The sequence below is a fragment of the Dermacentor andersoni genome, chromosome 8, assembly GCF_023375885.2.
Source record: "Dermacentor andersoni chromosome 8, qqDerAnde1_hic_scaffold, whole genome shotgun sequence".
NCBI classification, from domain to species: domain Eukaryota; kingdom Metazoa; phylum Arthropoda; class Arachnida; order Ixodida; family Ixodidae; genus Dermacentor; species Dermacentor andersoni.
Window position 1 is genome coordinate 104,785,133 of NC_092821.1, and position 27,851 is coordinate 104,812,983.

Below are 27,851 nucleotides of genomic sequence, written 5' to 3' on the forward strand. Positions count from 1 at the left end.
TACATAAACCGAAAGGCATCACTTTGAACTGATACAGGCCTTCGGGAGTAATAAAAGCCGTCTTCTCGCGGTCCATGTCATCGACGACGATTTGCCAGTAGCCGGAGCGAAGGTCGAAGGACGAAAAATATTGCGCTCTGTGCAGGCAATCCTCGGCATCGCCGATGCGTGGTAGCGGATAGACGTCCCTATTTGTTACCTTGTTGAGTTGTCGATAATCCACGCAAAATTGCCAACTGTTGTCCTTCTCTTTAACTAGTACAACAGGGGATGCCCATAGGCTGCAAGAAGGTTCAATGATGTTACGAGAAAGCATCTTGTCAACTTCGTGTTGGATGATGTGTCGCTCAGCAGGCGAGATGCGGTAGGGTCACCGATGGATCGGGCTCGCATCCCCGGTGTTGATTCGATGTTTGACGACAGATGTTTGTCCTACAGGGCGGTCTCCAAGGTCGAATGTGTCCCAGTATACGAGGCAATTGAGGAGGCAACGTAGTTCATGAGCACGCTGAGGCGGAAGGTCGGGAGCAGTCATTTTTATTGAAGCATATTCAAGCCTGAAGGGGCAGGATGCGAAGCAAGAGTCGCATACGAGGAGCTGTCACAAGTTAAAGCCGAAATGTGGCATAGCGCCGGGCCGGCGTGATTTGTGCCAGCGATATGCCGCCCGGAGAACTCGTGTACAAAGTCCAAATTTCGCAAGCAGAAGACGGGACGTGTTGGCCGTAATGGTAATGACGGTGTGAGGAAACGCGACGTAATGCGACAGCAGGACATCCGGATCATGGGATACGAAGTAGTCACCGTCTGGTACCAGTAGAGCGGGTGAAACGCCTATGTAGGTAACGGCAAGACGGGTGAGGCGGATATGCTATGTGGAGCATAGCCGTATCGAAGCACTATCGGGAGTAGCCAATAGCAACATGTAGAGCGAGTTGCACAACACCAGCAGAACAGTCTACTAAGACGGAACGTGCTTACAGAAAGTCCTAGGATCAGGTCGTTAGGGCAGCTAGTGTTCCAGAGGGCGGTGATCGACGAGATGGGGGCGATCGGGAGAAGCGGCGATATGGTGGCCAGAGGAGGGTCGCCAGGATTTACTGGTTACCTTTGCGGTGGGAAGCGAGAAGCAGCACGTGCGAGGCGGGCGGTGGGATGGGAGGTAGGGGCCACGGGGTCGAATTCCACGAAGAGCGGCAGTGACGTGATATACGGCCGATACGGCCACAAGTGAATCATATATATGCCTGTCGTCTGGAGCCCGCCATCAGGCCTGGTTGCGATGCCGCGTTGAGGCATTTCGGTTGTGGTTGCGTGTGACAGTTCTGGACGGAGTGTGGGAAGGCCGATTAATTGAGCAGCCGTTGGTCAAGCCAACGTTGGCCAATTCCTGGCGCACGACGGACTGAATCAGTGAGACGGTCGCCTGGCAATTGTCGGGGCCAAGGTTTGGGGTCCGGATAGGAGATGCGGCTTCTATTTCACGCCGGACGATGTGTACGATGTCACCAGAGCGATTGGGCGTGGGCAGACTGCGGAGATCTTCGCAGATGCACGTAGCAGCCGTGTTGGGAAGGCGAGAAAATGGGGAAAGGCAATGCGGTGACTCTTGGCTTCTTTAAACCGTCGGCATTCGGTAATGATGGCTTGCACAGTGGAAGTATTCTTAAACACAAGGAGGTGGAAGGCATCATCTGCTATGCCCTTAATGACGTGTGTGACTTTATGAGGTTCGGACATCTTCGGATCCACTTTGCGGCACAGAGTGAGCCCGTCCTGGATGTACGTGAGATAGGATTCAGTGCATGTCTGGACACGCAAAGCGAGGCGTTTTGGGTGGTGTGCTGGCGTCCAACAGGCTCGCCAAACAAATCCTTGAGCTTCTGTTTACAAATGTCCCAGCTGATAAGTGACCTCGTGGGTCTGAAACGAGACGCGTGCCATTCCCGCGAGGTGAAACATCAAATTAGCGAGCATGATAGTCTGGTCCCAGCGATTGCTGGCGCTCAACCACTCGTACAGTTCACGCCAATCTGCGACATCAGTGTTGTCGGTGCCAGAAAAGGTTCCTGGGTCGCGCGGTTGTGCCAGAATGACGGTGAACGTGGATGCCCACATGTCCGAAGTATCCTCGCCTTGAGCTGGCATTGAAAATACAGCCAAGGAGCGCCCGCTGCGTAAATCCGTGTTGATATTGAGCCCGCAACCTGTACCAAAAATACAACGGGGCTAAAAGAAGTAAGACATATATTTACAGGATATTTACAATAACTGTAGCAGATGATGATTATGATGATGATGATCCTCTGACATGGCTCGCACCCACTAAGGGGGATAGGTCAAGAATCGGGCGGCAGGAGGTAGCTAAAGGAAATTCTTGTTTGAAGACGATAAACGCCAAGTAAAATAAATAGAAAAAAAGGAGATGATGCAATAACTAGACTACATATATACGCGAGCGAGCCGTCAGACTAACTGAAATGTGAGTGTTAAAAGAGCAGCTGACAAGATGGTAGACAGCGCGCGATGTTAAGAGCGTCGTTTTCTTCAGACTAATTTTGAAACGTCTTCTTCGTCAGCCTGTCACAATATGAATACAATATCAAATGCCACAACCAATACAAAGCCAAAGTACACATGAGATAGACCGTCACAAGTTGCAACGATAAAAAAAGGGCTATTTTCGGTTACTTTTACTACCTCTTCAGGGAGTTGAATTCATTCTCTAATTGTTTTGAAAAAAATGAATTTGCAAGAATAAAGGTTTCAAAGAAGAAGTATTGCGCTTTTTTCGTACGTTGACAACGCATCGTTGGCTCCAAGAAATATTACGTTTTATTATTTCTTGTCTCGTTATAATAAATATTGTGCAAGAAACCTGAATGTAAGTTTATGACTTCTAGTTTGGAGCGTTTCCCATCGCAGCGTGGGCTTTATTTCTGAGATTACTGATCGTAATTACTGGTGGCAAATCGGGCTGCCTGGTCGCGAAACTTTTCTATTTTATCTGCGGGTTACTACCGAGCTAGGTCCCGGATAACGCGTGGATAGTCAAGTATCGAACATACATGCATAGGGTGCAAAGCGTCTATTTTACCTATGTCGCTGCATCTCAAATTTCTACGAATAAGGACAACATTTTGCTAGCCTTGGACACCATTTGTTCGATGCACCTGTCCCGAAAGGGGTAAGGCACCCCAAGGCGGTATAACCAGAAGTAAAAATCCGGTTTGTTACTCTGCGCTGGGGAGAGAGAAATACCTGGTGCAACCATAGGCACAGAGATGAATAATACTTTGTTTGTTGACTGTGGCATAAAGCTCCACTTCCCATTTTGTTCATTTCGTCGTGCTCACTGCTGACCCCCCCCCCCCCCTTTTTTTTTTAGCTTTTGTGCAAGAGCTTTTGTACGTGTTCACTAAAATTCGCTAAAATTCTCGCTAGAACTGCAAATTAAGATTCAAATAGCGTAGACGTTTTGGAACACTATACTATAACTTAACGTGAAGTAAATAATGTGCCTAGACGTTTCCCGTTTGTCTAATGTCCGTGCAGGTGACGGATAAACAGTGAATTTTACCAGCGGGATACAGAGGGCTGTTATCTTACTGATACATTTTTATACCGAACGAGGACTGCTTAAATTCTGCGTTCACACCTTCAGGTTGTAAGGTTACAAATACGGAACGATTAAAAAGAACACAAATAACCTACTGTCCTTAGCGCGGAAAAGCACTTATCTACATTATCCCTCAATTTTTCTGGTTCTCGATGTTCGTGATAGGAGAAGTATTTTCCACGGAGAGCGCTTAGCCGCACATGTTGCTAACACTACGGATATGACCACAACCCGAGCTTTGTACCGGTCAAATATTACGCTTCCACCTTTGGTCTATCCTGAAAGCCGCCGTGAAGTATCGATTGGTCTGAAGGCGGTGAGAAACGGAAGCTATTTTCTCAAATTCGCTCAGCCGCTCCGATATCTACGCCTGTTTGTACAGTCGATCTGTCTTATTCGCCTGCTGTGTTGTAAATATGAACACAATACTTATACCAAATGGCGTTGGTAATTTAATTTGCTGCTATGCTCGCGAACGTCCATCAACCGAATGCATTTAGTAGGCTTGTGCGAATATCAATTTTATTCGTTCGAAGCGAATAGCAATTATTGTCGAATAATTTCGAAGCAAATTAGTTTGAACAGTTGCGGGATTTCACATAAAACATTGACACAAGTGCCAGATGTTGGCAAATCTAAAAAAAAGAAATATTCTTATTTTATTGCTAAAAAGTAAACGGGTTCGACTCTGGAGTCAGCTTATATTCAAATTGCCGCTGTTCAGATATTTCCATGCAAAAATGCCTAATTCAAGAACTCTAACAACTCCAGCCATACAGAAGATTTGTTTACAAGCTCTCTTAAAGTTTTATGGTAGCTTCAAGTTCACCCGTCGCGCGTCATCGCGATGCTGTGAAGTGCGATCTTAGCTACGTGACGCAGCCTTTGTCGCGCAAATTCAGCTTGAGTCTTTCCGTCCACCCGTTAGCTTAACCCGTTAACAAACTTCACGCGACAGTTTAACGTCGCTGCCGTCTGCGTTAGCTGTTAGGCCTAACCACCGCAGTCTAGCCGGGGGTCGACCACCAATGTTACTGCTTAGTGTCACGTCGACTTTTTATTATTATTATTTAACTGCAAAATCGGAGTGCGGTGTACCTGCATGCGAATTTCTACTTGGGTGTGGCTGCACGGCAGTGCGAATTTCGCCTCGAGGTGTAGTTTCACGGCGGTGCGTGTCATACTGCCGTGAAACCACCTTTGGAGCAAAGTTTTCCGCCAGCAGTGCCGCCCGAAGAGTTGAATGAATTATGGGGTTTTACGTGCCAAAACCACTTTCTGATTATGAGGCACGCCGTAGTGGAGGACTCCGGAGATTTCGACCACCTGGGGTTCTTTAACATGCACCTAAATCTAAATACACGGGTGTTTTTCGCATTTCGCCCCCATCGAAATGCGGCCGCCGTAGCCGGGATTCGATCCCGCGACCTCGTGCTCAGCAGCCTAACACCATAGCCACTGAGCAACCACGGCGGGTGCCCGAATAGTTGGCCCAAGATACGATGTGGACGATTCGTGCATCCGCGAATGGAAGCTGTGTTTACAAATATTTGGGTGTTGTCTGCGGTTATCCGTGCGAATTATACGCACGTTTTTTTTTGTTTTTTTTTTTCAGGGTGTTGCAATTGGAGGTGCGGCTTATGAATACTGCGGTTTCTGAATACTGATATTCGAGCGAAGCGAATATCGATGAAATACTCGAACATATCGAATATTCGCACAAGGGTAGTATTAATGTCTTCTTAGTATACTGTCAGACCAATTGCTCCTTCTATCTTTATTTATTTTTTAAATTTTTTTTATAGCGTATGTATTTCTATGCTTACCAAACGAGAAAAACCATCCCTCTGTCCGTCCCGTAAGACGACCGCTTTCGAGGTAGCGCCGGCCCGCATCAGCGAGCTAATTAACCTTCGTGTTAACTCTCGCTTGAACGCCAACGAAGCGGCGAGAACACAGCGCTGACGGAGCGCACGCCTCAGTAAGCTACTTTCGCAGTCGGTTTCAACATACGGGCGAGAACAGCGGCGAGAAGCGGCGAGAACACAGCGCTGACGGAGCGCACGCCTCAGTAAGCTACTTTCGCAGTCGGTTTCAACATACGGGCGAGAACAGCGGCGAGAAGCGGCGAGAACACAGCGCTGACGGAGCGCACGCCTCAGTAAGCTACTTTCGCAGTCGGTTTCAACATACGGGCGAGAACAGCGGCGAGAAGCGGCGAGAACACAGCGCGCGAAGCTGTGAGCAGTCGGCACTGTTTGTGGGCATCGCAGATTGCTTTCAAGCTGTGGCCTGCGTGGCGGTGTCATACGAAGCCGTCGCCTGAGTACGTTCACGGTTCAATAATGGTTCGACGCGGATGGATAAGGCCCTAAAGGGCGACAACGGCTTATAATGATCGGAACGCCATCAGCGCACCTGGCGCCTCCGCACGCAGTCATTTGCTTCCGCCAGCAATGCTCCTTGTGCCGCCGTCGGCACCAGTTCGTGTCACCACTGCGCTGTCGTTAGTACTGGCCTTGAACAAGTTTCATAACATTGATAATGACACCGGGCTGCGTAGAGATGAGCAAGTGGCACAATGCTTACGCGTACTTTGACGTATCACAGAGGAGCTTCTGCGTGATTTTTCTTTTTTGCGTCAATCAATGCACCGACAAGATATAGCAACACCAGCGAGGATACGAGTGCTAAATGTACTAAAGCCTCGCGATGTTGCAAGGAGTATTCAATCGCTGGCCATCCGTCACAAGGCACATCAGTCGCGGGCGCTCGGAACCGAAACCGAGTTCGACAACATTAAGTTACAAACGTAACTGTTAACATCGACGAGAAGTAGTTAAGGTAAATTTTGTCGCGTCAAAAAGAAAATCAAACGAGTAAAAAAGAACAAAAGCAAACCAAAAAAAGAAAAAAAAGAAAGAAAACAGAAAACGAAACTGTACTCGTCTAGCCACATCGAGCCTAGACACACTTTAGCCAGAGCCTTATGGACTGTGAGTTTCTTACTGTATTGTGTGAAGTGCGAAAAGCTTGCGCGCTCGTGTGCCGGTTACTTTTGTAACGTAATATGCGCGCCTGAGGCGACGAGATCGTCTCGGCAATCGCCGCAGCCATGGTAGCCGGCGTGCCCAGCCTCAACATCAAGCAGCTCGACTGCAAGCAGGGCGCCGTGCGCGCGGTCCGCTTCAGCGCGGACGGCAACTACTGCCTGTGCGGTGGCAGCGACCGCACCGTCAAGCTGTGGAACCCTTTCCGCGGCGCACTCCTGCAGACCTACCTCGGCCACGCCGGCGACGTGCTGGACATCCGGGGCTCGTGCGACAACGCCACCATCGCGTCGGCCAGCACCGACAAGTCGGTCGTGCTGTGGGACGTCACGACGGCCAAGAGCTCGCGCAAGTGGCGCGGCCACGCCGGCGCCGTTCAGGCCGTCTGCTTCAACGAGGACTCGACCGTGGTCATATCGGGCTCCATAGACGGCAGCGTCTGCTGCTGGGACACCAGGAGTCGGGCCCGCGACCCCCTGCAGGCGCTGAAGGAGGCCCGCGACGCCGTGACGAGCGTGCTGGCCACCGACCACGAGATCGTCAGCTCGTCGCTCGACGGGAAAGTGCGTCGCTACGACCTCCGCATGGGCAAAATGTGCGCGGACACGCTGGGTTGCCCGGCGACGCGAGTTCAGATGACGCGGGACGGGCTGTGCGTGCTGGTCAGCTGTCTCGGGGGCTCGCTGAGACTCCTGGACAAGTCGTCGGGACAGTCGCTGCAGCAGTTCGCCGGCCACAAGAACGCGCAGTTCTACCTCGACTGCTGCCTCAACCAGGACGACTCGCACGTCTACTCCGGGTCCGAGGACGGCCAGGTCTGCTGCTGGAACCTCGTCGAAGGGTCGCTGGTGGAGAGGTTGAGGCACCCGACCGAAGCGCCGGTATCGTCGCTGTCTCAACACCCGTCGAAAGCGGTGCTACTGACGGCGACTCGGGGACTGGTGTATCTCTGGGGAGAGCCCGAAAGCGTCGTCAAAGACTCCTGATGCGATGACGGCTGTTTCAGCGTGGTGTACCAGATGGTGAAAGTGCTTCAGCCCGAACAAGCTTGAATAGGCGATACTAGCATCCGGTGGGGAGCTTGCACTGTGAAATGGGAACACCGTGGTTCCGCAATATCAAGAGGCTAGACACAGTTACCACTCATCATGCTCGAGAGGAGAAGTCGTGTCGTGGAAAACGGACGCTGTGCATTCAGAGATCGCAATAGGCCTCATTGTTGCAATGTTCATCATTCGTATCTGTGCACCTTGTTTCATAAGTACATGGGTCGTGTGCTCATATTTACTTATGGTGAAGGAACATCGTAGAACATAGCAAAGGTGGCTTCTACTGCACTGAAAGATATCGCTGCCAGTTGTTGCAATTCTTTAGCCCCTCCACTGTGTGCAAGAAATTTGAAGTCGAGATGTCTGGCATGCTGCGTACGATCCACTTAATTTTGTGTAACAACACTAATTTGTTAATACAAGCAAGAAGATGTCATAGCTAGGCTATGCACAGGACTTTCTATGCAGCGTGGTTGTTGAAAACCACTTACAAACTTCTGTAATAGAAACTTTGTGAAGAATGTTAACTCTGTTTCACAATTCAACATCCATAACAGGTAAAGCACAGCAAACTTCAGCCAGGCAATATGAATCTCGGAGGTTTGCCGACAGCTTGCAGGCAATATTTTATTGCAGCAACATATCACATGACCAACAACAATTATAGACGTCACAAGACGCCTTACAATTGGACAAACCTCCCCATAGCGATGCATTCCTCTATTTATATTACATAAGCAGCCACACATCAAATACATAATCAGACAATAGGCAAGGTGTCCACATCAAAGTTGCAGCCTCCAGCAACCAATTGCTCATGCACTCCTGCATCAATATTCCTTACAACTCGTTAACAGGCAAACTTGATCTGCAGTTTCTCCTAATATGTCGATCAATACCTTTCAAACTGGTAGCACAAAGCAACAATCCACTCCATCATCAAAGTTTCACACAGAGCAGTTCACTAGAGGAAGTGCCTTCGCAAGATCTTTCCTTCGAAATTCTTACAAAGAAAGTGCAATGCAAGGTGTTACAGTAAACACGGTGAAAGGCTATAAGGTTGTGTTCCATGCTTGTAGAAACACTAGTGTTTAGCCATTCAGCTCTGTGCTAACTATACGCATGAAGGAAATTATGAGTGCCTTCCTAATAAAAAAATTACAATGTTGAGCATCACTACAAACAAAAGTGCAAGAATATCGACCTTATAATTCACCATTGGTAAATCTGATATTTGCCAAATGTTCCTGTGTCATAACTGTTTGCATGAAGCTAATTGCGAGTGCTTCAAGGAACTGTTTTACTCTACTTCGATAAGCCAACTTGTCAAAGAGCACAACCCAAAGACATTTCAGACCATGAACAAGCAAAGGAACTTCAAAATGAAATTGGATACCAGCTGCTTTACAAGATTTTAGCACATTTAGCAGTAAGAGACTCTGGTAGTGCGTTCAATTCGTTTGGATGGCAGAGCCTGCACAAGTTAGAACTTTCGAGTAAAGGTGCCGACTCATGACCGCTTAGTCATGTGCAGTGTTCCTGCGACATTTAGTGAACTCGAACAACTGTAGCTTTGTTTACAAGCTTGATGCAACTAGCCGTTGATGTAGACAACCAACTGGCAAAATGAGCTTATCAATTGAAGTCGCTACAAAGTAGCAAAATTGACTACTCTGCGAATGTCCAATTTCATGGCCACTTTTACGACACAGAATCTTTCCGCCTTTTTAATATTGTCTTCGCTTTACATTGTCAACATAACCTGCAGAAGTTCTGACTTCACTAGCCAAGAGGCCAGCTCATGGCTACTTTTGGTCAACTCCACAGTATTCTGCATCTGGTAAACTGCAGCCCATTTACAAACTAGGTGCAACTAGCCAGCAATATTGACGGCCAACAGGCTAGGTGACATTGTTAAGTCACTACAAAGAGGCATGACTAAACTGGCCATGTTCATTGCTTACAACTTAAGCTGGCTGTTCTGCAGGAGAGCCTTTTAGGAGAGCCTGTTATGTGACCATGGTGCAAGACTGGCCACTCCTATGGCGAGGGCCAGTTGGTAGCCCACCAACAGCAAGCTCTATCACAGGTCTTGCGCGACTTCTTTGCAATTTCCTCGCAGCAATTTAGTAGCAAATGCCCTCGTGATTAAGGAGCCACTGTTTCACATCGTCTCGCTTCCCTCCGGCGTAATGTCCCAGGGTGCCGTCGTGCCGCACGACACGGTGACACGGCACTAAGAGCTGGAGCGGGTTGTTCCGCATGGCCGAGCCAACGGCCTGGGAAGCCCGGGGGTTATTGCAGAGCCTTGCCAACTCGCCGTAGCTCACCGTCGTCCCTGGACCGACCTTCTCGGACAATGTCCGCCACACCGAGGCCCAAAATGAGCCTGCGAAGACGGCAAAGTGGCATGAGCACGTAGTCACCGTAGTATTTATTGATTTATTTTCAGGTTACTGCCACGTGTCTGATGAGACTTTAAGCAGGAGTGGCTAAACACATTTTAACATAAATATGTTAAATGTCATGAGTCACCGGCCACGCCCTATTTCTTTCTCGTAAAGAAAAGTGAAAGTGCACATTGTATTGGTGTAAAAGCTAAAGAAGTCCATAACCTGAACATGGAGAATTGAAGTGTGTGAACAAGAACAGGCATGCTTTTTAAATTCTTGCCACCAGATTGAGATTGCCATGCGATTCAATGCTTTTCACAATGAACACCGAGAAGCGAATATGAATAAATAAGTGTCGGCCTGCAAGCTGCAGGCAACGTGTGCCTTCAAAAGCTAACTGCAACAAAATTTGGATCATATAAAAAGCGCACTTTCAGATAGTGTATATGTAGAATTCTCAGTGCAAAATATTGAGTGTTAAATATGAATCGGTGCATCACAAACAGCTTGCAAAAATAGCATTTTTCTCACTAAATACTGATAAAAAGCACCACCATTATTGCTCGCAAAACATTATGCAGAACACTGAAAGCCAGCGCAGCTCTTTAGCATGAACTCAAACAGTTGGTGCCGCGCTGAAAATCTAGGAGGCAATGTGTTGGGATTTGCCACGCACATGCTAAACACCGGGTGAATGCATCGTCTGCCAAGACGAGATTTAAGGGCTATTAAGAAAATTTCATGATCACCAGCCCTTCCCAAGATAGATTCAGTAGCAGCATAATTCGTGAAGTCCACATTTCGCCAGAAAAGGGGATTGTCGACGTCTGCAACGGGCAACGTCTCGAAGATATTGAAGTAGGCGTCAGGCATCCATTTTTACAGTGTAAAAACAAACTTTCCATCACACCATCTGCAAAGAATCTTGTCCCATTTCATAGACAATTTCATCACAATATGGGGAATATTGTGCTGTTTTTGCTTCCTATGATGTCAACCCACCAACTCGCCCACCTCATCATTTTCATTCCCTTTACACTTTGCGTTCACAGAACCACTATTGCCATTCACTGAAAAAATACGTGAAAGGTGCTTGCAATGTTGCAATGCCCCTTTAACTACAATGAATTTCAACAACCTGGGGTTCCTTAATGAGCACCTGAACTGAAGTACATGAGTTTCTTCTGCATGTCATCCCCATTAGAATGTGGCTGTCATGGCCACTCGCGCTCAGCATCGGAACACCATAGCCACTGAGCCACAACGGCATGTTGTTATCTACATTGAGATCTACATTGAAAGCAGAGCCTCCTCCAACTCGTGAAATAATGTCGAGCGTTATGTTCCGACCACACACTCATTAAAAAGGAGGACGAGGTGAGGTTGCTGGAAGTTGAGGTGAAGCATATAGTGAACTTGTGAAATTCGATTGGAGGCTGAGGTGAGGTCAGGACTTCCAAGGTCTTGGGTTGCAAGCCTCGGTGTGGTAGAGATAGTTCTGTAGCACACGAAAGAAAAGAATGACCGGCACATTGACTATGGGACCGATCAATGAGCACGAATCCAGTGCCTATTTTTGTTCTTTCTTGGCTCCTTGATGCGAGCCAAGATGTGCACTACAGCTCCAAACATTCAAGCGACTGGTGATGTTCACCGCACTTTCTAGCAGCGCTCAACTGACATTTGCAGTACGAGAAAAGTGTCATCCATAACTCTGCCCTCATGCTGCCAACTGCTAGCTGCCTGGTTGGCTCAGTTTGTAGAGCGACTGTTCCAACAACACACTGGTGACGTGTTTGAACACTGAACCAGGGCAAAGCTTTTTCTTTTTCCCTGAAGGACCTATATGGGTTTCGTATGTACCTTTGTTGTGAACCTAGTGTTGTGAATCTACCTCCAGTCAGTCGATTATCGTTCACCACGCTTATTTCTGGTAAGATGAAGCACTGATGTTAACCATATGCGGGCAACAAAGCAGGCAGCACTCATATGTAACCTTTTCGTTCATGCTGGAGAGTAAAAGTTGACATACTGCTTTAAGCGCAGCAGAACAATAGACCCATTTCAAAACTTTCTTTTTCGTGCAGCTTGGTGCCTAGAATATTACAGCAATATCTATAATTAAAATGGCAGTTAAGAGTTACCACATGCTGCCAGCAGCATGTAAAGCAATTTTATGCACTCTACTACACAGTGGATGAAAAATTCACACTAGCAACAAACGTATAGGCTAGGCAAACAATATGCAGACTGCCAAGTCTTGGGCATGATGCATTACAAAAAAAAAAAAAAAATGTCTTGCCATTTACGAAACGGGTCTATTACAAGCAGCACATCAACATGTCACCCTGAATAACAAATTATAAAGCCTTTGACACAGAAGTGCAGCAGACCTCTAGGAAAAACAGTTGGTCCACAGATGGCAGGCAGTGGCCTCTGCTCTTGGCATGGGCTCTTGAAGTAGGCATCAAGCCACGACAAGCAGCTTAGCACAGGTTGGTACGTGTAGCCATTGTCCTCAAACTCCTGGCTCAGCAACTTCACCTCAATGCTGACGAAAAAAACAAAAAAAAAACAAGCATCATTGTTTAGCAAGGTGCAAGTTTGGACTAATAGGCTGGATGTGATTAAACTAACCACAGCTAAATGCACGCCTGGACAAAAGAGAGAAATCATGAATGTAACCACCATGCTTTCATCCCTTCGTTTTTTGTCCAAGCTCTCCCTACATGCTGTTAGTTCAATCATCTCTGCTAGCGTTTACTGTTGGAAGGCAACCAGCATAGAAAAACATCACAGCACTAGATCCACAGTATAGAGACAGTGTCATTCATAAATTATTTGACGTGAGAAAGTGAGAAAGGCCGGAAACTGCCTCCAGAAGGGGCACAACGCTTGTGGGCCTCAACAGTGGAGGCGACAAGGAAAGGCGCAGAAAAGACAAAGGCAACAAGCAATAACGCTGCAGCACCTTATTAATCAATTATATATTTTGTAGTAAAGTTGTGATGCCCTTATGATGATGTTGTGATTACTTTGTACAAGCCTTTTGGACACCCATGCACCAGTCTTGATGGGTGGTCTCGTCAATGTTCAATGCTTGCTACAGAATTTCAAGCCAATGTACACCAACCTGGATGAGTGATTTCAGCTGCAAACATTGCCGTACTACAACAGCATCATTCTGACCCACCAAAGAGCCTACAATGGGTATCAGTGCAAAAGTTTGAAAGAAATGGTATGTAGCATGGATTTGCCATATACTGTTGTGTTGTTCCTTATTCGAGGAAGCAGAACCAAAAATTTATAAAAGGCGTTACGGTAGAATGATGAAAGACAAAAACTGGCTTGTGAGTCAATGCTAGCATAAATCAAACATCAAACTTTAAATATCCATCTGTGAATGCCACAGTTAAGTAATTTTCCCTGGTTCACCGATGATCCTATACTTTTTTGCAACTGCAGTAAAGCAGCCACTCAACTACGTAAATAATGACAGAGCAACATGAATATTGCCTGAAAAGTGCAAAGGATGCAAGATGGTTGACTACTCTCAAACTAAGCAAATGAGAACGCACAACACGAGCACGCTGGTCTTCCTTGTGCTCTGTGTGCTTATTTCAACATGCAGTTGTATGTGTCAGTACTTGCAACAGAGAAACACCGGACGGTGTAAGGGCACAACATTGAATTATGTGGCATTTTTCTCAGTGACACTGTGGTGTACAAGGATGTGTTCATTCTCGAATCATGTAAAAGTGCATTTGAGGTCATTTAGGCCAAACAACAGCCCTAAATTTCTGCACCATCCATGCTTGATCCACATGATTGCAACTGGTTACAGTATGCAATATAGGATAGGATAGGCATAACTTTAATAAAGTTCTGGCAAACGACAGTTTAACGCGTCGTGACGCTGGCCAAGCGTCGACCCGGGGTTATACCCTACTCTGCACTAGCCCAGTTGGGCCCGTTTGTAGTGGGTCATGAGGCTTGTACTTTTCGAGCGCACCCTGGGCCTGCTGGACGGCCCATAGTTGTGAGTCCTTGTCTGCAGATCATAGTTTCTTTGACATTTCTCATCCAAGGATGCATACAGGGATTGCATAGTTGAACAGATATGAAGCTATTGCATACTGGAGGTAGCTGTCGTCGGGAACCTGGCGCAGTCCCACATGATGTTCAGAGTGGCACATCATGTGGGACTGTGCCAGGTTCCCGATGGCAGCTACCTCCAGTATGCAATATCCTCATATCTGTTCAACTATGCAATCCCTGTATGCATCCTTGGATGAGAAATGTCAAAGAAACAATGATGACTGGCTAAATACGGTACCTCGGGTCCGGGGAGAAAAGTGCTTCGTCATCCAGCTGATGCAAGCTGTGCAGACCGTGCGGGCAGCTCTTCACGGCAAGGCGGCCAATGGGGCTGCTTAGAACGTAGTCGTTGGTCGGGCCGTAGGGGCACGACTTTCGCTTCATGACGTTCTAGAATGAGAGAAAAAGGCAGACAAAATAAAGCTCCTAAAGCACACTCTGGGTGTCAACCATTTAATAGTTTTGATAAGCCTCTTCACGAGTTTCATCTGCAAAAGGCAATGAAAGTGTATGCAGTTGCACTGCGCTGAGGCGTTTGTGCCGCTTTCACTTACCGCCGTGGAAGACTCGCTCTCGTCGGCTGCTAGCTCCGTTCGGACCCGCCGAACACAGCGCTTACGGGACAGTACCTGCCTTCTGCTTAAAATTGAAATTAGCATGAAAGGTGCCAGTTTCCTTCGCCGCTCCATTGGTCGCACAGGAACCTTTCAGTGCTGGGAAAAACAAAGGCTCGCGTAGCAGACAGCCGCGGTTCAGCGTGCGCGGCCGGGCATGGGCCGGGTACAAAACTCGCGGGTACCGCCAGTTTGCTAAGCTTCCCGGTCTGAACGAGCAAACGACCGAATTTGATACGCGCAAGAAAAAAAAGCTCTACTGCAAGACCTTCAGAAACACTTTATGTTGCTTAGTACAGCGAAATAGATCAACATAAATTATCAGAGCTTGCGTCACACGCCAGCTTCGGTGCGTACTCGCTGCCCTCATGCCGACAACACTGGAGAGCCGTCGCTCGGATGCGACATTTCTTTGAGCGTTGGGTTTGACTTGTTTGACTTGTCGCCGTTGCGCGCAAAATCGCTAGGCAGTGCTCTACAAAATCGCGCCGAGAAATTTTTGGCAAAGTGCAGTAAAGCTCCTGCGCAGGGTTTTAAAGATTGCGACGTGAGCCGCCTGTACAGCTACGCGTTTCGCAGCAAACTCGAAACAGTGCATGAATTATGCGTGAAATCACGAACACGCCGAATAGCTTTATGGCATAGCCAGCGACGTTAAATTAGGCGTTTCAGAATACGTTCCATATTAGGAATTCAAAGCGTAATATGCTTCCCGCGCGCTTGAAAGAGTCGACAATCTCTCCTGCTCAAAAATACACAGTACGAAGGGAGGGGGGTCAAACCAATAGAGTTTCTCACTATATTGGTCAAACCAAACCAACCTGTCAGTCAGCTGTTGCCAAAAGCCCGTAGGTCACGCAGTTCTCCAGGACTGGCACCTCCTGAAAAGTGCACTCGGGTGCGTTTCGGTAACGCTCTTGTGTGGTAACAGTGGCCACGAACTCACAAATGCAAGGAAAAACATTCAGAACGAGCTATTCGCGCGAAACCATTGGTCCCAACAAGCACAGCAACAACCTAAACAAGCGGCCATGCAACTGGCAGTGGCACCCACGTGATCAGCTTGGTATCCGGATCGGCTGTGCCCTGTGACTGCTATAGTAGCGGCCTACTCGCTCACTTCTTATAACGGAGGCCTATAGTGAACATAGTGCCCTCCATGCTTCTGATATTCTAGCTCACTGTACTTCTGAAACAAGCGATGTCCCAAACACGGTGACCATGACGTCATCGGTCTACGCTTGACCACCCGCAGTACAACAAAAGCACGGCCTTCAAGATCCGCGTCCGTCAATCGGATGGAGCAGTCGTTTTGTCCTTTTCGAGTTATCCAAGCGTTTGACATGACTAAGGCAAAGAGCGCGATGAAAGCAATGAAAGTATTGTCGGCGTCGCTCCAGTCGTTCTCACATCGACGCGGCATAAGTGGATATGTTGTCCTACTTGAGAGATGCGACACTGAAATTTCATCACCTTGCCCCTAATGACGGAAGATGGACAGCATAGACTATGGTGAAAGATAGTACATCACCAAATGCCATTTATGCAGGGAGCATGAGGTTACCGTACTACTCGGTCACTAATCTTCACCAACATGCCACTATATGTCCTTGCAGCCTTCTCAACATTTGCATTGAAGCATTTGGTGGGTAGAGTACGATGGCAGAACAGTTACCAGTCTGCAAAAATTCTGGTGCAGAGTCCACAAGAATGGAAATTTGGTGTCGGTGAAGTACATAAGAGTGAACTGTGGGCAGGTGAACATCTGCAAGCATCCAGCAAATCCTCCACGTACACTTTACAGAATACACACTAATTTATTTGTACATTGCTCGACATGCAAAAAGTGAAAATGTACATTTGTCTGTCTAATTTAACGCCCAATGTGGTGCCGCACAAACTATGACAATTTCTTGCATTGTCATTACCAGAGTCGTGACAGTTCATTTACCCATGATATGAATTCTGATGTGGAGTCTCAGAACAGGAATGAAAATTCTGCTGGTGAAGACAAACTTGGGCAACAGCGCATCAGGAGGTGGGGGGCTCCTCCACCGAGATCTCGTTTGCCACTAGTGCATCATTAACTGAGGCAATTTCCTGAAGTGGCCAAGCATTCCAGGTAACTGCATGCACGAAATGGCCCTGTGGAAAACGTCACAGCGCTATATTAAATGGCAAAAGGCTTGCTCCCACAAATGCAGAAAATGAGGAGCAAGAGATGTCTTTTATTGAAAAGCATTCAGAGCGTTCCCAATGGGGGTTAGGCATTCAGCATTTTTGACGAGCCAGCTCACCCCGTCACATCACAGAGCAAGTACATTCGTGGAGCCTTGATATTATTGTTATCCATGATAACCCTTTTAAAATGCCATATGCCTCAAAACCCCCGATATAAGGCATGAACACATGAAATCGTGTTTTTATAGAGGGACCTTATATGATCAAGTGGGATTATTGGATATAAAAGTTATGTGAAGAGTTCTTTGATGAAGAATTTCTAGTCCCTTTTTCTAGGGCAAAGCTAAGCTTCCCTCTCAATTTAATAAATTATTCACAACAGTCTTCCCAGTCTGGGTTTACCTATGGTCTCTGGTCTGGAAAGAGTTTATAAAAATAGGCCAGGATTCAGGTGCACCCACGTTGTGAAATCACAAATACACACATTTTACCCATTGCTACAGTACACTCTCATCTGTGGCAAGAACCACCAATGCCTACTGTGCTACTATAAACACAATGGCTATTTTGTGAAGGCACAGAGAGTGCGACGGTATATCCTGTCAAGAGTGGCAATTTGGGTATGTTGGTTACACCTTGCCAAATCATTTTTGTCGCCGACAGACATGCACAAAAAAAAGTGGGTACAGGGCACAACGAAGCACTCACACACTTCCTGTCCTTCAGCCCCCATTTTTTGTCTGTACATGAGTCAGCGCAAAAATTAGTTTGCAAGGCACGTCCTGGGCACTCCAGAGAAGCAGCGCAAATAGTGGCTTTCGGACAGACTAACATAAGTGTTGAAAGTGCCAGGTGAAGATGAGTGCATTGAACCCTGTTGCACCCAAGTTGACATGAGCATATAGTTTCCTACTAAAATGGCTAGATGGAAATCGGGCTTTACGGTTTCTTCAACCACCACGGGAATGGCGGGTAGTACTAGTGTGCATTAATTTTTCTATGATTTGGTAAGGCTCTGTTGAGAGAGCAAACTGCGTCTATTATGCAACATCAACTGCATACAGAAGTCGCCACACTTTCTGTTTATGGTTAAAATAAAATGAGCGCTCGCCTAAGGTTGAAAGAAATAAAACAGGAGTATGCATCTTACGGGCATGTCTCACTAGATACGAATGGGCTTTTGGGCAGTGATGGGCTTTTGGGCCTCTAAAGCAGGGTGCGCGGCTGCGTACGTGCTCAGGCGCGCTCACAGCCATGCACAGCCACGGCCGTGACGCGCGCCAGAAATCGCAACGCACACCAACTTACAACCCCCCTCCTCGCGCACACTTGATCGCGTTACTGTGAGCTGGCTTCCCTTCGCCCTCTTTCCATTTGCTCGTGCGGAAAGGCACCACTCGTGAAGCCACCATCTTTCTTGTCTCACCCTCGCACACTTTCACTCGCACCTAAAGCACAAAGTGCGCAGGGCGCGATAGGCTCTTATCGCACTTGGACTTGACATGGAACATGATGCTGCTCCACTTCGGCGGTCGCTCTATATGCGCCTCCCGCCATTTGAGAGTTGTGTTTGCAAGCAGCCGCTTGTAATTGAACTATTTGACCATCTGCGTCCGTGGAAGTTTCCATTTATTGTCTTGAAATTCCTTTGTGGTGGAGACAAAATTTCGTTATATTGAAATTGCATTTGAACACACTTCGTTATATTGAGGTTCTAGATACATGGTGCTCTATGGACAAGACGTTATGAAAACTTCAGTAGTTCACTATATCGAGAATTTCGTTATACTGAAGTTCATTGTATGACGGTTTAACTGCATATTACAGTATAAGCATAGTACTTGACGTCATGTTGCATGAGAAAAAACAAACTTGCAGGGCACATAATGCCACAGTCATCCGTGCAATCGGCATCACCAGAAACACACACCTTTGAAGGAGTGCCTTTTTTATTTATTTTGTCTACCTCTACCTTCCTCTTCCTAGGTGTGCCCTCATGCACTAGACATTAAAAAAAAAAGAACTTTGCACACAGTTCTTCCTCTAACAAGCAAGAAGATGAAGGGGAAATGTACAGCTGATCACACACACACACATGGCAGTGCGATTCTATGCTGCAGATTCTGCAAGAAAACGATGCTACGTTGAGACGGTGGCAAGGCGAGCGAGACTGGAGAGTCGTGCTGGTGGTGTTGACGGGAAAAGAAACTGTAGACTCCCGCACTTTTTTTTCTTTTTGCCGACTCGGGAAGACTGTGCTTGGCTTCTGTACACGATGTTGCTTTGTGCTGTTGTCGCACTACTTGACTTCAGCCATGCGGTTGAGTGCACTGCCGGCACGGAACCACTCCAGCTGCGTCGCGTTCATGGTGTGGTTCAACGTGATGGTGTCCTTAGAGCCATCCTTGTGCTTGATCTCACACTTGACGGGCTGTACGTGACAAAGAGAAAGAGGAAAAAGACTTTTAAGAAACCGAGTTCCAAGTAAGAAATAGTGATCCACAAACCACCGGACGACAAGTGCCGGAGTCAAGCGAGGACTTCCGGACACACAGTCACAAAGTACTGCTGTAGTACTAAGCATCATTCCCACGCAGGATGAATTGCCATGCTAGCAGCTCCCATAGAAATTAAAGCCAGATTTTTTTTCTGATGCTTCCTATAGAAAACTCTATGCTGTCTATAGAACTGCATTCAAGCTCAGCACACATGGGAATGTAGGAGGGATTCAAGGCCTTCTCCAAAAGCAGTAACTGGCTCGAACAGAATCCTGCTGCTGCAGTATTTAGTATGTGTGCACAGCGCCAGTGCAAGCCGTCATTCCCTCTGAAGGTCTACAACCAATGCCACAGTGCCACAATGCTGGACTCGGTGCCTACCTTGCCAGGTGCGAGGTCCTTAAGGCCGAGGAGTGAGATCTTGTCATCCGACTTGATCTTGTCGTAGTCGGCGGGATTCTGGAAGGTCAGCGGGAGCAGCCCCTGCTTCTTGAGGTTCGTCTCTGCAAGGGGAAACAACACGGTGAGCATGCCGATGCTGGTGGCCTTTCTCGACAGATCGAGGCAGACACTGAACCACTTGTTTAAGGGTCACATCTTGCACTGCTTGGCTGTCTGCATTAGCAATACTAAAGAACATATGCGAAGAATAAACACTGGGTCACCGCTGAAGCTGCCACAGGTTCCCCACATTACCTGAAGAGAGATTTTGCCAGAGATGAGTCATCCAAGTCTGAGCAACAATGACGGCTGTGCGGAAGTAGACCGACTTCAGTTTTTCAGAAAGTACTACTACGATGGTGGATTAGATTTACTGGTCATGTAGACAATAAGGCAGTTATTTATTAAGGTGCTGGTGAGCGTTGTGCGGTAATCATCTGTCAAATAATGTATATTTAGAGCCCCTATAGCAGCTGTCACTGCACTCTTTCTAATTTAAAAGCGAGCACAGTGATGGATGGATGGAAAACTTTATTTGGTCCTGCAAGTAGTGATAATTAACCACTAAGCGAAGTGTTGCACAAACTATTCTCAGCTTCCCAAGTGGCTCCCTCTACTTGTTTCAAATGTGCAGCGCATGTTGTGAAAGGCCCGTCCACACATGCACAACGCACGCACTAAGCAGTTCCGGAAAAATGCTGCGGTTTGCTATGAAACAACTCGAACATCGCAAAAGGTACAACTGAATACCTAATACCACAGCTGCAATCCCAATCCTCACAGTCACTGAACACGTCAAGCCCAAAACGAAAACGCACCGTGGATACGAGCGAAGCTCTTGACGATGATGGCGTGACCTCCTAGATGCCTCGGCTCGAGCGCTGCGTGCTCTCTGCTGCTGCCCTCGCCGTAGTTTTCGTCACCCACCACGCACCACTTGATGCCCTCGGCCTGTCACAAGAGAGGGAAATCGTGCCATGAAAGATAAGTGTCAGCGGCTTGCTATTATTAACCCTTTATGGACAAGACATACAAACACCCGAAGTAAATATTTATTTTTCAATGAAATGCGTAAAATACACTGAGAATAAGGTTATCCGTGAATAAGTGAGCAGCACGAAAGGTGAAGAGGCAGAAGAGGCACATAACCACCACACGTAGCGCTAACAACTGTTGTTAGTCATCACTACGTGTGGTTGTTATGTGCCTCTCCTCCGTCCTCGTCTTTCACACTGTTCCCCAATTCAAGATGCTCAACCAACTAGCCAACCTGTCCACTTTATTAAAGGATATTCAACTAAAGAAAGAAAATATATATACTATAGCAGAAATTTTTTCAGCAATAGGTGGGCAACACCAGGCAGAACACTGGAAAAGAGCTTCACCCCACGCCACCTTCAACTTTACGTGGAACTTGTGCAAACATTTCTCGTCGCATGTGAAAAAGGTGCACCTTGAATTTGCTCTCTATATTACCTGTGCACTGCAGCCAGGGATCTTGCATCAGCCTTTCTCCTCTGACCCTCATTTCAAAAGAAAGCCGAGTCATGCGCCTAACTTCTTCCTCGACCTCTGTTCCTGCTCTAATCCAACATATGATGGTTGCTGTCCGTCATTTGGTGTTTGCCTAAAACTGCGTACTGAAAACTGAATCCTTGCTACAAAAAAAAGAAGGAAAAAAAAACATTTCTGGTACATTGCCTGCAGGCAACTCTTGTCCATAAAAGGTTAAAGGAGCACTGACATTAGATTTTAAAGCGATAGCGTTCAGGGCACCGTGTCGCAGAAAATTTGGTGTCGGCGTCCAGCATCGGACGTTATTTTGGCAAAAATATTTTCGAACCACCCATACCCAGGCCCTCCGGGTGGCACAAGTGACTGAATTGAATTTCTCAAGGTAAAATATGTAGAAAAATCGTAAAGTGCAAATTAAACACAACCTACAGACATGATAGCATCGGATTGTAACTTGAATATACGAGAAAACACAATTGCTTAACAGGAAAACTTAAAAAAGAAACCTTTTCCAGCGTTTCTACCATGCATAGACTGGCCATGGCATCCGTCATTTGCGCGCGAATATCTCGGAGGCCACGGAGCAGCACACCCGTTTCCTTGCAATACCTCCAGATAGTACTTGCCTTTGCCGCATCGCAGCCCACGAAAGAGGCCGCATTTCTACCAGAAAGCCCGGCTTCATGCTTAGCGTTCACTGCGAGTGTTTCCTGGTAAACATTACAGTTACATATGCTGCAGTTGCCAGGAAGCGTGAGGAGTCAGGGGCCTTTGAATGCTATTGCATTCCACTTTTAAACGTAAAGCTTAAGTGTCCTTTTTGTCTTGTCTTTTTTTTTATTTTTGGAGTAAATTATGAGTCCAAACCCTGTAAACCCTAGAAAATATAGTGTAAAGCATTAGAGTGCCTAAAGTAATTCACTACAGTGCAGTCCACTTATAACGATATCGATATAGACGAAAAATATGATCGTTATAACCGATGATCGCTATATCTGGACTGCAGTTATCAAAAAAAAAAAATTTTAAAACGCGTTTGCGCTCTTTACCTTTGCAGCTCTGAACTCGAATTCGCTACTTGCTCTAAAGAATAGATGATGTATACAGTAGGCCGTGAAAAACAAACTTTATTTCTAGCGCCAATGACCGTGTCAAGGATTAGGCGCGCCGAAGTAGTCCGAAATCTGCACTTGCTTTTGCGGCAGCTTCAGCTTCACAACCGCGGTGTGCATGGATTCCAGCTGCTGCGCGAACACTGGCGGCAATCCTTTAGCATGCATAAAATCAATTAAGGAGTCGATCGACGACAGTGCACTTTGCGTGGACATCGTGGTCGAGGTCAAGGAGCCACTGTCGATCTCGTTGTCACTGTCGCTGATGCCGTCGCCACCGTCGCACAACTTTGCGTCTGTCGAGACAGCACATCTTCGGCGATCGCCTCGTCGGTGACCTCATCGCAGAACGAGGCAGCACTGTCTGCAGTCAAAAACTCCTCCTTCGACACACCACCTGTGTCACCAGTAGGAACGAGCTCCCAGAGCTCGGTTATGTCAGCGACTTCCACCGGGTCGGTCTCAGCGGGTTGGGGAAGTTCGTCCTTACGCACAAAGCCCGCCTTCTTTAAGCCATTGGTGATGAACCACTGGTAAGGCGCCTCTTCAACATCGGCGTACAAGGGGTCTCTAACCCCTTTTCCGCTGATCGGAATGGCCGCTGATAGCTCCTGCCTTCACAATCGCGGTGCTCCCGGTTTTCAAGATGGTTGATATCGTTAACTGGACGAGCTCATACTTCTTCACGAGGGCGCTCACCTTGAAGCCGCATCGAGAGTCCTGCAAAATATCCATCTTCGTGTCAAGCGACACAGCTAGGGTGGCTAGAAGGGGAGGTGTGAATACCGGCGGCACAAACGTGACCCCACAGCGCACCGATGCCGCGGGGCGGCGCTGTTGACCAAGGCGGGGTAAGCACGTAGCCGAAATTAGCGCCTCGCCAGCCTTGCGTCGGCTGCATCTCTACCACCGAAGTGAAAGTGAGCCCGTTTCGGGTATCACGCGCTTTCTGCGAGCGCTTTCAGCCCATACTCAGGAGCGCCACGTCCGAATTCCTGTTTCTAGAACTGACGCGGCACGGAAGCTCCGCCTACTTGCTCGGCAGTGCACCGCGTCGCAATGGAATGAGCCACATTTAAGAAATACGCGACTGTACTCACTTGATCCAACATTAAGTCTTCGAGCGCCATCACAGCTTCGCCGTAGAGACGCCACGCTTTTATATCGACTTCGGTTGGGCGTTGCCTTTACTAAAGCCTATGCCTCCGCATAGGGATGACCGACACACCAACCTGTGACCACTGCGGCCATGAAGAATCAATTGGCCATATTTTGTGCGCCTACCCGCAGTACACTCCACAGAGGGCATGCCTTAGCCACGAACTTGACCAACTGGACAACGAACCGCTATCCGAAAAAAGAATTCTACAACATCGAAAGGACCTACCTTCACAGAAGAAGGCCGTGCAAGCGCTTTTGCGCTTCTTGCGATCTACCGGCCTGTGTGAACGACTTTAACTGGAACGCCTTTTGTGTGTGTGCCTCCATGTGTGCGCGTTCCTTTTTTTTTCCCTCTCTGTCATCTTTCTAACCCCTATCCCCCATCCCCAGTGTAGGGTAGCAAACCGGAGATTCATATCTGGTTAACCTCCCTTCCTTTCCTTTTCATTCTCTCTCTCTAAAAATTATGGGGTTCTACGTGCCAAAACCACTTTCTGATTATGAGGCACGCCGTAGTGGAGGGCTCCGGAAATTTTGACCACCTGGGGTTCTTTAACGTGCACCTAGATCTAAGTACACGGGTGTTTTCACATTTCGCCCCCATCGATATGCGGCCGCCGTGGCCGGGATTCGATCCCACGACCTCGTGCTCAGCAGCCCAACACCATAGCCACTGAGCAACCACGGCGGGTGTTACACTGAATAAACGAGTGAGTTTGTTTTCAAGGGCATTATCCAGCTTATAGAACGATTCTGAGGGATATAAAAGGCCCTCAAGGTCCCACTCTTTGGATGCCTCTGGTGGAAGCTCTCTGAGGATATTGCCTTTATGGTGCTTCGCAGTCTTCACATGTGTGGGCAAAACACGTCTTCTCGCCACATAACCTGCAATGTAATAAACTAGCCGTGCGTCGCTGCGGTGCTCAACATAACTTTGGTGGTCCACAGCATCTCGCCCTCGAATGACGGCATGTCGGGAGGAACACTCCAAAACAGGCGACGAGACCAACTGACAGCGGAGGGCGCAGGCCAGCGCGGGAGTACCACGCCGTAATACCACGCCGCGAGCAGCAGCGCCACGCTCCCCCTGGTGGCATCGGTGCGCAAGGGGGTCACGCGCGCCCGAAGGAAAGCGCCGCCGGTATTCACACCTCCCCTTCTAGCCACCCTAACACAGCTTTGCGCTTTGTCGGCGCCATCTTCGAACTGGGTTGAACCGTTGGTTGCACGCTGCTTCGGTGGCGTCAGCCTGCTATCGCGAGAGAGACGCGGGACGGGCGCCATCGCGCCGCTTTGCTTGTCGCTTCTTTTTTTCTTTCTCTCTCTTTCGGAGCGACTGTGGCCGACGCGCATGAAGCAGCTAGCGCCATCTTGTGGCGCGCTGCGCCAACGTTGGCTGCGCCTACTCGTGCGCGGGTGGGGCGAGACGCGCTGCGCGGTAATGGCGGCAGATACGAACTTACGGAGGTAAACATCGCCTCGTCTCGACATCGTTCGTTTCAGGGAACTAAGCAACGCAAACGTTACAATTATTTGGCACGGAAAACGCCGTCCAGACTGCAAAATTTTGATCGTTATATCCGATATGCGGTGAATAACCTATCGTTATAAATGGTTTTTTCCCCATAGACCTAATGCATAAAATGACACTCTCATGTCGACCCATCGTTATAACCGATATATCGTTATATGTGGTATCGTTATAAGTGGACTGCACTGTATAACACTTGTTTCTGCAAACCAGTTTTCGTTTTGGTACCCAATAGGTGGATGCGTCAGCGCGTTACGATATGCTGGCTCGTTTCGTTCCTGCAATCACTGTGGCTACCACATGTGAGCACAGCCACAAGAAACATGCACCACACTTCCGTTCGATTCTCTATGAGCAACGTCTCGACGATGATTACGATGCTTCCCTCCTTGTCTTTAGTATCGCCTGGCACAGTTTGCAAGTCTATATATATAAAAGCTTTGAAAGCAAGCTTTGAAAATGCAACTGAGATCTTCAACGAAATCTGCCTTTCAAGTTACGCCTTTTCAGCCCCCCAAGCTCTGGCGCAGACAAGACATGCAATTTGGATCTCAGTTGACCGACACGATCCGATCCTCCCAAATTTCAAGCACGATCTCCAAGTATACATGCCGAATGGGCACAAGGGGTGCGATCGGAGATGGTTGTTCCGCGCGTACGTTCGGTTACCGGCGCGCGCGATTGGCCTACTCCGCGCCAATGTCGCCAGCCGCGGGGCGCGGCCACGTTTTTGGTGACGTCAAAATGACGACACGCTCCTGTCAATACGGCAATACGGCTTTGCATGGTGCGTCTGGTGGATTGGATTGGATCCAACAGGCAGCCTTTTCGGCTGCGGAATGGCACGTTTGAATCCAATCCATAGTTTAATTCGAGAAAATGGCGCTTCCGTTGGGAACTTAGGTTGTTGCACTGGCGTTTCTAGAGGAAGGAGGAGAGCGGGTGGCGGTGCGAAACGCGTTTGAAGAAATGGCAGAAAGTGAATTCCGGCTTCGTTTTTGTTTCTCGAAACAAATAATTCGTTTGTTGTACAGAGAAATCGACAACATCATCGGTGCCAGCGAGCCACTGGAATGTTGTCGCTGCCTCTTGAAAAGTGCGCCACTTCCCTTCGTTTTCTTTTTCTTTTTTCTTCTCGCTATGCGCGACACCACCTAGGGAAGACGCAAAGAACCTAATTGCAGTAGTCACACGTACTACTATTTGAAAACGTATTTGGGCTTGAGAAGAAAAAAATACATTTTTTTAGATAAAAATTTAGTTCATTTGGAAGACGAGAAAAATTTGGTTTTTTAGTATACTGTTTGCAAGCAGATGACAAACGACGGAAGTAAACTTCCGGGGAGGTCACCGCTTCCCGATTGGCTGCTTTCTCCGCCCCGCTGTCACAAATTTTGCATACTGCAACTTTGTGACGTTGCAGCAACTGAACAGAACGCGTATCGAACAAAATATCTCCGATCGCACCCAAGGACATACAGTGGCGCAATCTTCAGGGAGCATCCCACTGATGCAGTATGAGGGATAACACAGTGCACACCTCATAGATTGGCTGCCGGTGCTAAAATGAACTACTGAGCAGGACACCGTCCTGGACCTTTCTTTACGTGCCTTCAAAATGAGAGAAATTGGTAACCCTCAAATTAACGGTTCCAGGACATGGAACATGTGGAATGCTTAACAGATGCTGTCCCTTCACAAGCTGTGATGCACGGCTGCTGCACATGGTCGTCACAACAGGGTCCGCTGAGCCAGCATTTTGTGTGAAAAAGCAATCGCCGAGAGCTGTGATCGGTCACCCGACCTCGGTCAATCGTTGGTGTCACCCATAGTGCGACATGAGAGACGCATCTGCAGCGTGATCTTTGTCAATTGTCAGTTTTCTTTCTGAAGCGATAAAACGCAGCACAGCAGTAATTGAAGGTGTCTGGGAGAAGCATTCATCAGGCAGTTGACTACATAGGATGATGATGATTGTGATAATAATGATATTAAATAGTCGCACTTTCGCCCGAAAGGTGAAGCATCGATTGCAATAGCAAAGTAGTGGGTGGCTACACGAAGTAAGGATAGCAGCTTTATCAGCCGTATAAACTTGTAAGCATAGGCATACTACCGTATTTACTCGATTCTAGCGCGTCCTCTACTGTAACGCAGACCCGTTTTCCGTGACCAAAAAATTAAAAAAATGAAAACGTCGATTGTAGCACGCACCCGCTTTCCATGACCAAAAAAAAGGAGAAGGAGTACAATACCGCGCACCTCATGCTTTCATACAGAAATGCTATTTTCTCTCACTTGGAAAAAACAGATTTATTTCCATTACACTAAAGTTGCGATGAATAAAAACACAATGGAAGTGGCGTACTTTGCTGCCAAGATCTTCACTGCACCGGCACGAGTCGCATGGGGCAATAGGTATCACTCGTCTTCGTTATCAAACAACTCCTTATCGCTATCAACAGACCAAAGCATTTCATCCTCGGCGCCGTTCATGGCATTCGAAATCCCGCACTTTTTAAAGGCCTTGTTGACCATGACAGACAAGATCGTGCACCATGCATCTTTCACCCATCCAGCAAAGTCCTG

At 47.7% G+C, this 27,851-nt stretch overlaps 3 protein-coding genes across 4 annotated transcripts in view; 1 reads left to right on the top strand and 2 right to left on the bottom strand.

Annotated features, from left to right (window-relative positions):
* agt (O-6-alkylguanine-DNA alkyltransferase) overlaps window positions 1-15,943 on the bottom strand; it is a 41,546-nt gene extending 25,603 nt beyond the window's left edge. The window contains exons 1-4 of one of the 2 annotated variants that reach the window (XM_050176866.3): window positions 15,645-15,943; window positions 14,448-14,599; window positions 12,505-12,662; window positions 8,311-10,107 (exon numbers count right to left, since the gene is read on the bottom strand). In XM_050176866.3, the coding sequence (XP_050032823.1) occupies window positions 9,845-10,107; window positions 12,505-12,662; window positions 14,448-14,593 (567 nt within the window). In that variant the 5' untranslated portion in view covers window positions 14,594-14,599; window positions 15,645-15,943 and the 3' untranslated portion in view covers window positions 8,311-9,844. Of the gene's footprint in view, window positions 1-8,310; window positions 10,108-12,504; window positions 12,663-14,447; window positions 14,600-15,644 lie in introns of those variants that run through there. The other variant, XM_050176867.3, reaches the window with a different exon arrangement.
* LOC126529255 (WD repeat domain-containing protein 83) lies at window positions 5,754-8,906 on the top strand. The gene has a single exon (XM_050176863.3). The coding sequence runs from the start codon at window positions 6,735-6,737 to the stop codon at window positions 7,653-7,655; it is 921 nt and encodes a 306-aa protein (XP_050032820.1). The 5' UTR covers window positions 5,754-6,734; the 3' UTR covers window positions 7,656-8,906.
* Window positions 15,944-18,616: 2,673 nt separating the features above from the next.
* LOC126529262 (probable aconitate hydratase, mitochondrial) overlaps window positions 18,617-27,851 on the bottom strand; it is a 45,693-nt gene continuing 36,458 nt past the window's right edge. The window contains exons 18-20 of the mRNA XM_050176871.3: window positions 20,762-20,894; window positions 19,884-20,005; window positions 18,617-19,435 (exon numbers count right to left, since the gene is read on the bottom strand). Of these exons, the coding sequence (XP_050032828.1) occupies window positions 19,304-19,435; window positions 19,884-20,005; window positions 20,762-20,894 (387 nt within the window). The 3' untranslated portion in view covers window positions 18,617-19,303. The remainder of the gene's footprint in view (window positions 19,436-19,883; window positions 20,006-20,761; window positions 20,895-27,851) is intronic.

Excerpts from the sequence above, each read along its gene's own strand:
- LOC126529255 (XM_050176863.3), top strand. The coding sequence starts at position 6,735 with ATGGTAGCCGGCGTGCCCAGCCTCAACATCAAGCAGCTCGACTGCAAG.